Source organism: Pinus tabuliformis, chromosome 9, assembly GCF_031772625.1.
Source record: "Pinus tabuliformis cultivar Carrire ecotype Pingquan chromosome 9, CPIR1, whole genome shotgun sequence".
Taxonomy (NCBI): domain Eukaryota; kingdom Viridiplantae; phylum Streptophyta; class Pinopsida; order Pinales; family Pinaceae; genus Pinus; species Pinus tabuliformis.
The window spans coordinates 2,006,851,432-2,006,861,103 of NC_142307.1; the positions used below are offsets into that span (position 1 = coordinate 2,006,851,432).

The 9,672-nt window shown below is 34.5% G+C and overlaps 1 protein-coding gene across 1 annotated transcript; it reads right to left on the reverse strand.

Annotated features, from left to right (window-relative positions):
• Positions 1-339: 339 nt before the first annotated feature.
• Positions 340-6,960, reverse strand: LOC149157095 (fatty acyl-CoA reductase 2, chloroplastic-like). The gene is made up of 12 exons (XM_089444975.1): positions 6,831-6,960; positions 6,468-6,665; positions 3,542-4,009; positions 3,337-3,443; positions 3,040-3,239; positions 2,818-2,918; positions 2,507-2,735; positions 1,910-2,071; positions 1,750-1,831; positions 1,394-1,663; positions 624-715; positions 340-520 (listed from the first exon to the last, which is right to left on the reverse strand). Exons 1-12 carry the CDS (start codon positions 6,958-6,960, stop codon positions 340-342), a joined length of 2,220 nt encoding a protein of 739 aa, XP_089301101.1.
• Positions 6,961-9,672: the final 2,712 nt, after the last annotated feature.

The following is a 9,672-nucleotide window of genomic DNA, read 5'->3' on the forward strand; positions in this document are numbered from 1 at the left end:
TCATTTACGTGTATTTAAACAATTTTATTTATTTTTATCTGAAGAAACCTTTAAAAAAAATACATAAAAATAAATGAATAATATACCGAGTGAAACAGTTCGATCTCTCAAATCTGAATTCTCGTTCGTAGCATCTTGCGATACAATTAATAAGACTAACATAGGAAGGGATAAAATGACTTAGCTGTCAAAATATTATTTACCATTACTTAGCTGTCGAAATATGGAATAACACAGAATTATTTACCACTGAAGTACACGAAGAACTTAAATGTTTTCGTGAGATCCATGGATATGTATCTTTATTAGATTAATTTTCTATTATTTTCATAGTCGGCACTAGATTTCTACGGGGCGTTCTGCTGCACCGCGTCCTTTCAAGACATAATGACGAAGTCCAGGAATATGAATATTTGCAATGTAATTTTCCCACTGGATATACTTAACATCAAACCTGAAACTCGCTTGTTCCTCTGCAGAGAGCTCTTGGAACAGATTTTCCAAATTCGAGATATCGAATCTACACAAACATATTAAAATATGAATATTTATATATCCGCAGTGAAGGCACTTAAACCAAAATATGAACAGCAAATTTGTCTGCGTTGCAGAGAATTGATCACCTTGCTTTGTAGAATGTATATGGCTCGTAGATCTTGGCCATGTGCTCCAATTGCAGTAAGATAGACTTTGCAGATGATGATAACCCAGGTTTCTGTAGGTATGTAAGATCCCAAACAATCAAATAATTAATAGATCTAGAATATTGGTGTGTTTTAATTGAAAAACTAAGAAGCTAAACATAAAACATATTGGATTTTAAAAGAAAGGTGTATTTCTTATTTATATTATTATTGGAAAGTAATACATGCCAGAATGATCAAATCATGAAATCTCTTTGGTAGATAGGATGTAAGGTTGCTCAACAAAACAAAATTAAACACTGAATCACGATGGTGGACCTTGAATGGATCCATCAGATAATTTCATGAAATCTCTTTGCTAGATAGTATGTAAGGTTGCTCAACAAAACAAAATTAAATACTAAAGCACAATGGTAGACCCTAAATGGATCCATCAGCCACTAAATTTCATTAAAACTGACTTCGTCAAATTCTCAATAAAACACCAATAAATAAATAAATTCAAAATGATTTAAAAGCCTAACTCCTATCCCTTTTAATAAATTTGATGGAATCATATTTTCCTATTTTTCCCTCGTAAACAAGACAATTACCATAGAAATACAACCGTAAATACTCCACTTTGACCATTTGACACTATAAAAAAAATATTACATGGTAGACCTATAAAAGGAATATTACAAGGTAGACCATTGGCTTAGATATGCAATGTAAAGTTTAAATAAATACAAAATGCCGTTACAACTTACATTGTTTGGTGAATGAAAAACCCTTTCCAAACCCTGCCTGTAGTTGTCCATTGTATTAACGCAGGTCACTTGGTTCGGCAATCTTACTGGGTTGCCTTTGTGATCAATGTACGGATTACGTTTAAAATGTTGAAACATTATTTTAGAAATTTCTCCGATTCTTATGGGATTTGCCACCGAAGAAGCAACGTGATAAACCGTCACGCCACTCATTTCCGCGTGTTTTGCCATGGCTGCTAAAATTGCGTTTACAACCATGTCTACGGGTATCTGTAATTTGAATTGAACAAAAAAATTAACACATTTTAAGAGAAAAAGGATTCTCAAATACTTAAGAAACGGATATAGTTACAAACCAGATCGAACACAGTATCTGGATCGGCCAAGAAGCAAGGTAATTGACCTTTGCCATAGCGCGTAATGACTGGATCCATCATTCTGAGATTTAAATATTCGATTTAGCTCTTGTTATGTGTATTAATATTCGGTGAGATTCGTCAAATGATTATAACATACCGGTGGCCTTCGATCCATCCAGGAAAAGGTTGACTGTATGTGCTTTCAATAACAGTCGGACGAACAATAACTACGGGTAAATCTTCCCTGCCATCGCATATTACCATCTCCGCCATTGCCTTGCTGAACACGTAAGTATCCTGCCAGCCGTATGATCTTGCCCTGAAAAACAGCGTTCCAATAGCGAACACCTACTGAGATATGGTGGGATTTGACATTGAAATTGAATATTTTTATCAAAGTTGAATAGGTTTTACTCTATTAATATGAAGGACACGATGATCAATGTTACAGAGATAATAAATAAAAAAAGGAACAAGATTGAAAGGACGAAATTTTTTTGAAGTCAAATTCCAACATTGGGAAGAAACCATATTGATAGCCTTTACAAAAAGATAAATCAATAATTAATTTCTTTTAAAACACTAAGGTTAACCCATGTAAAACACTAATGTCAACTTCTATGGAAATTATATAAAAATTGCTTATAGCTTTCAACTTTCAGGAAAATTATATCCTGTGTTCCAAGAAAAAAGATGTGGCTATGTTTACACCATGAAAGGAAAGGAGAATTCACGGCTATCGTTATAATGTCACCTTTCCATTCCCAAATCTTTCATCCTTTGAGCAACCTTCCCTTTCTTCAACTTGTAGTTTTGGAGATTTGAAAATTCAATCTCAAAATCTTCTAGAGCTTTGCTTGCTAAATGAAATTCAGCTTGGATGTCCAGAGGTGGAACACATATCGATTTCTCGTTAGCTATACTATACCCCATCTGAAATGGCTCCTCCAGTACTCCGCCTTGTCTTAGCCCGTTGACATATGCTGGAAAGAAACAAAGTTAACCAACAATGATGAGATTGTTAAATAATTTAGTCTGAAACGGAGGATGAAATCGATGAGTTACCAGTAGAGATGTGCATCAAAAGTTGGGTTTTCTTGCAGCATTTGCCGAACTCTAGAAGGCGAATAATTGCCTTTGTGTTGGTGTCCAAAGCGACATCGTATCTGTAACAGATGGTGCTCTTAGTTATATCTATGGTTAGCAGATTGCACAGAATCCAAATATTAAAATGCATAAACAAATGAAGTCAAATATTAACACTATTCAAACAAATAATACAACAACCTTTCATCGAATGTTGTGTTGGCTGCCGAGCTGACAATAATGTCCACCTCCCTTGTAAGCACATCGACCATATCTTTTTCAATTCCAAGATTTTGTTTCGTCATATCGCCAGCGACAGGGACCAGTCTTTTCAACATGAATTCATGGAATTCATTACCATGAATTTCACGCAACCCTTTGAATAACTCGCTGTTCATAACCTGACTTTCACAAATTATTAGAAATTGTTATGATCATCGCATAAGTCTATTAATCTCATTTCTAGTACTTAACTCTACAAGAGGATATTCATCATACTTCATTTATCAATCTTTTCGATGCAGAGGTGGACTCATGATCAGCCCTTATTATCAAAAACAGCTTTCCGATATCTGGTTGCATTCTCAATATTTTTTCTATCAACACTGCAGATATAAGAAACAAGCGTTCATTAATAACGAGTGAGCCAGCAGGAGGTGATCAAAATAACTAAATTAGAAATAATTAATGAGTTGTGTTACACCTTTTCCCAGAAAACCCGTGGCACCAGTGATGAGAAAGTTCTTCCTTCTCAGAAAAGCTACAATTCCAAGATCCTTGCATGGGGTTATAGAAGTGTTCTCAGTATTCCCCCCACCGATTGTGGCATCCGGTAATCCGCTTCTTCTGCTCCGTGAGAATAAAGTGCCTTTTGAGGCTTCATGTTTTGTGCTCATCAACACAAACTCGTCTGAATCTGCTCTTGTGCAGCAGAATCGATTAGGTTTTCTTGATTTACTACCTACCCCATGATTTATTAGTACTGAACTGGGAAACGAAAAAGACGACGGGATAGTCCACTTGATGGGGAGGAGCAGTTCTGATTTCTTATTCATATAACGAGCAGGAAAAAAACATGAAGTAAGATTGGGATGTGGAACTGTTTGTGACATAGCCATGACAGCCAAAATAATATTAGACTCCCAGAGTTTTACAGACAAATCGACCAACACTGCAAACAAGGAAATACTGAACATAACCTATATTATCAACGGATAAAATATATCAATATATTGACATTATCAGCGTACGAATATATATCGGCCACACCAGACTTAAATCAATAGCACTAATGACTAGTCACCGGAATTAATGACAAGCCCAAATGATGAAGTCGTTGAACTAACTACACACGCGAGAGTGCATGATATAGCATGTAAGTTTCTAGAGGAATTAGTTGCTGAGAATTTCTGGAATCTTGGGCATTACAATATGATATTAAATGCGACGGTGACAAAAAAAGGAATTATAAGGCAGTGACATAGTTGCTGAGAAGAATCTTGTGTGCACTGTTTGTTTCTGTGCATTGTTTGAAGAGCCTAAGAGCTCACAGTTCAGGACGAATATTTCACCCATTTTATGAAAAAGGTATTTTCAATTTTTTTTTACAATTATGATTTATATTAATATAATTAACATGACTATACATGTATAAAACATTTCAAGAAAATAAAACTTGAATATAATATATTGGGATATATTTTATTAAATTATATTGTTTTTAAATTTTGATTTTAGATTTATAAAATGTTATACACTTCAATATAATATATTTAGATATATTTTATTAAACTATATTGTGTTTTTGCTTTTAGATTTATAAAATGTTATACTATATTTAGATATATTTTATTAAAATATATTGTTTTTTAATCTTGATTTTAAATTTATGGTATGCTAGCGTATAAGTCCCTTTGTGATACACATACACATGCATGTCCATCACATTCACATGCATGTGAATGTGATGGAATCACATACACATGCATGTGAATGTGATGGAATTACATAAGCATAAATAAAAGATAGATTCTTGGGTTCCATTATATTAACTTCATATAAGATTGCAAATATTAAGGCTTTAGATCTGATTGAAAATTCATATTATTTAATTTTACCAATTCATTCATATCTCATGGCCCCTTCCCTTTTATTTATAGCTTCTTAATTTAACGGTATCACAAATATTTAAGATTTATACTCTATTGAAATTTGATACTGTTCAATTGTATGTGTTGATTCATAGCTTATGACCCCCTTTTTTTATCGGTAAGATTCTATTTATTTGTTGGATATTAGAAAATGTCCGACTGTCATTTATAAGAAAGTATTTATTTCTCGGGATAGTGTATTTATGTATTTTATTTAGAAAACAAGTATCCCATTATCAAATGAGTATGAGTGAATAATGATCTTCCTAATGTGTTAATGGTAATGTAAATATAGAAAAAATAACAATATGTTAATTTAGGGGCAGGATTAAAAGTATTTTTACAATAAATTTTGATTTTGTGTAAAAAGATGAAATGTAGGAAACCAAATTAGCATTCGGAATAATAACTTTTTATCCATGGAAGTTTTGTATGATTGTGAAGTTCTAGTTTTTCTAATGGTGCTAACTTAACTTTCGTCTAATATAAAATACACATGTTTGTGTTAGTGCAACAATTGAGTACCTAAAAGATGGATTTCCTTCAAATATTTTGTAGAGTTATAGAGAAGAATTTCTTCTTGTGCACTGCTCACACGAACTTGACGATGGAAAAATGAGCAGTGGGGTGAGAAAAACGTGCATGCATTCTTAGAAATGAACATGTATTCCTAATCCTATAGGATTGCATTATCAAATGAGTTTGATTCATAGCTTATGACCTTTTTTTTTTTTATCGGTAAGATTTTACTTATTTGTTGGATATTAGAAAATGTCAGATTGTTATTTATTAGAAAGTATTTATTTCTTGGGATAGTGTATTTATGCATTTTACTTAGAAAACAAGGATTGCATTATCAAATGAGTGTGAGTGAATAATGATCTTCCTAATGTGTTAATGGTAATGTAAACATAGAAAAATAATAATATGTTAATTTAGGGGTAGGATTAAAAGTACTTTTATAATAGATTTTGATATTGTGTAAAAAGATGAAATGTAGGAAATCAAATTAGCATTTGGAATAATAACATTTTTATTCATGGAAGTTTTGTATGATTGTGAAATTCTAGTTTTTCTAATGGTGCTAAGTTAACTTTCCTCTAATATAAAATACACATGTTTGTGTTAGTACAACAATTGAGTACCTAAAAGATGGATTTCATTTTGATGTAGGAACTGATATAAAATATCTGGCTTTCCCATTCCTTAACCTCACTGAGCCATGAGGTTCTACTGCTACTAAGAAAACATTGCCAAGAATACAGTCAACGGGAATGTGAGCGACTGCAAATTTTAAATTGATACAGTGGTGTTCAAAGCATAAGGATGCTTTGGGTACTTCATAATTAAGCTTTTTATTTCCTAATCCCACCACTTTTCTTTCTGCTGCAATCCAATACTTTGCAGGAATGGTCTTGATATTAAGAATATTAATATCTGCTCCTGAATCAATTAGTGCAATTAATTCAAACATTTCACCTCTAATGCAGATATTTACTTTAACATGGTGTTGCTGATATGAGATGGTCATGAGTCTCATTTCTTTGAAGCCAAAATTTGGATCTTTAAATCCTTCGGCAACTTCAATCTGATTATTACTGTTGTACTGAGCAGTATTCCAACGCTGATCTTCTTCTTCTTTTTCTTTACTAGCCACTTGTTTTCCTTTCTTCAATTCTGCAATTTGAGACTTCATTGCAGAAATTTCTGATTTTAAAATGTGAATCTCTTGACTCACTTCTCCCAAAGTGAGAGATCTCACTCTGCCAGGTTATTGCTGATGCCTTTGATATGACTTAATATTCTTTTCAAAAGAGGCATCAATAAATAAAGATTTCTTACCTAAATCTTTTGTAGTTCTGGACTTGAGCTGTTCCATGAATGCTTCAGTCAAACGGTTCTTCATCTCTCCTTCTTCCATGCTGCGGATTTGAGCTAAAATCTTCAGCTCGTCTTCTTCAGTAGCAGCCATTAGGACTTTTTATTTTTGTGGCTTAGGATTTTCTTCTTCACTGGAGTCACTAAAGAATTCTGAATCAGAATCATAGTGAACTTGGCAGGCACATTCTTCAGAATCAGAGCAAAGGCATTCTGAAGAATCAGACTCTGAGCATTGCTGCATATGGGCATGTATTTCTTCTGCGGAAGAAGAATTGAAAGAATCATAAGATGATTCTTCAATCTGATGCTGCTGAGCTATTTCTCTGATCACAACATTGGGGCAGCGTTCTGTCTGATGAGTATGGGAACCACATTTCATACATTGCATTGGCCCCCTTCTCTCTTGTTTGACTTGCTTTGCTTTTTGAGCAAAGGCTTGTGTTTTCTTGCCTCTGTTTCTTTTTGACTCTTCTCCTACTGGGCATCTAGAGGCAGTATGTCCATTCTGACCACATAGCCAGCAAGTAATGCTATTCCATTTCTCTTTCTTTGTGGTGTGCAGATGAATATCAGAGGGACGATAATAATGTGTTTTAGGAATATATTTGTAATATCCCTTTTTTGCTCTGGAGGTCTGGCCTCAAGCTTGTTTAGAATTTCTTCTTGTATCTTTGGGATACTTTCTGCGGTCCTTGTAGTATCTTTCTTTGAATTCTCTTTTCGTCCTCTTCTTTGCTTTTCTCCTTTTTACTAAAGGATCATCTGCTGTAAGTCCATATTTGCTACAGATGGACTTTTGGTCTGGAAATCTGGAAAGTTTTTCCAGAGATTTGTTCACTTTTGAACTGGTACAAAGACTAACCAGGGTCTTTGTGATATGTGCATATATCTCTCCCCATGTGTAGGACTCAAATGGCAACTGGAAGACTTCTTGTAATCGGATATAATCAATGAACCTGGATGGCAGGGCTGCAAGATAAACTTGTTTCCATAACAAGTTCTTTGAATCTTTGACTTCATAAATTCTCTGCATCCAATCTCTATGGAAATCTTCAAATTGAGACATTTTATAGCATTTGAGGTTCATCAGGATAACCTCATTTTTATTTGCAATCTCTGTCTCACTTCCACACCAGTGTTCAAGGATCATTGATGTCAATGCTCCTATCATGTTACTAGTAGTGGTGCCATCTGAATTGTGTATGACATCTCCATTTTCATCTTTTAATACTTCTGCTTCCATTTTTGATATAAGATCTGGAGATGACTCTGTTTCCCACCACCTGAGAAGTGTGCCTGTAAAGCACTGTATGATGGTCCTGCAAGCATCAATTTCGCTTTTTCCCCTTAAACACATGAGTTTATATTCAGTATACATCATATCTATCAGTTGTCTGATTTGCCCAACACTCATGCTGTCAATATTCCACTCTCTGTGGGAGTCTGGGAAAAAGGTGTGAGCTTCAGGAAGCTTACCTTTACCTTCAATATCAGGTGCTGGATATTTGCTGAACCTATGCTCCAGAGGTTCATAAATAGGAAAGATCTGTGTGTCAGAATCTTTCTCTTCCTTCTTCTCTTCTTCCTCACCCTTAAATAAGGATGCAATTGTTATTTTCTCAGTAGCTTCAGCTTCTGAAGAGCTGGCTACTTCTTTTGGAAAGAGTGCTGGAAACTTGTTGACAGGCTTGACATGATCCTACATCTTTATATTTCTTTTAAATAGAAAGGAGTTAGGAACTGGTTTTTCAACTTTTGACAGATTCGTCTTTTCTACTTTGTTTGTCAAACCAGTTATAAGACTTTTAGTTGAATCCAAGTGACCAACTAATTTTTCTTCTACTCCTTCTGTCTTGGACAAGGATTCTCTTGTATATGTTCTAATAATAGAAGAATCAAACTGTACATTATTCAAACATTTATTTACATCATTAATTGACACTTGAATAGTATCAATCTGGTCTCTGACTTCTGCTGCTTTGGCTATGTTCATTTCTAAGCCTTTGATTGTTGTGTTTGTCCAGTTTATCTACTCACTAGCCTTCTGTATTCTGCCATCAATGCCTAAGGCATTGTCATATTTCTGGACCATAGGAATAGCTTTGGCTGCGTGTTGATTTTCTCCAATAACAATTCCTTTAAATGGAGGAAATGTCGTTGAAGTTTCTAATTTGCTTCCATCCAAAGCAGTCCAAGCATGTTTATTAACTGAAGGGGATGATGATGAACCAGTTAAAACATTTATGGGAGCAATATTATCCTTCCAAGAATAAAAGGATATCCATGTATTATTTACTTCCATATATCTTTTCCAATCTTCAGCTAATTTCTGTTTCTCTTGAGGAGAATAAGTTTGATCAAACTCTTCTGCTTGGGGATTAGTGAATAAATCCCAATTAAGCATTGCTTTCATCCATTTGGCACTAATTTCAGACTTAAAACATCCATCCATCAGAGAAAAGAACTTATGCATTTCCATAACAGCAGGCTTTTTACAATCATCAGGTACTGGACCAAACCTACATGGTGGTATAAGGCCTTTTGCTTGCTCCAGATATCCTAGACCATATCTAGGCTTAGCTGGTCTCATGAGACTCATCATCTCAATGAATCTTGGATCTTCATCTTCCAAAGTAGTGATCTCATGCATCATGAGCACATGGTCAGACTCTTGTTCATGGGGAAACGGGATGTCTGAGCATTTAGGATTTGGGCATGGATTTACAGAGGTTGATGGAGGAGCTATGCCAGATCTGGGGTTATGATTTTCATGGATTACAATTTCAGCAAGCGTCAGCAGATT

What these genes read in the sequence shown, in the direction of transcription:
- LOC149157095 (XM_089444975.1), bottom strand. Translation starts at nt 6,960, where the DNA reads ATGGCTGCTACTGAAGAAGACGAGCTGAAGATTTTAGCTCAAATCCGC. An exon ending in CAGAACTACAAAAGATTTAG is followed by an intron (nt 6,666 to 6,830) that starts GTAAGAAATCTT and finishes CTCAAATTGCAG; the next exon opens with AATTGAAGAAAGGAAAACAA. An exon ending in GGATGGATCGAAGGCCACCG is followed by an intron (nt 1,832 to 1,909) that starts GTATGTTATAAT and finishes TTTAAATCTCAG; the next exon opens with AATGATGGATCCAGTCATTA.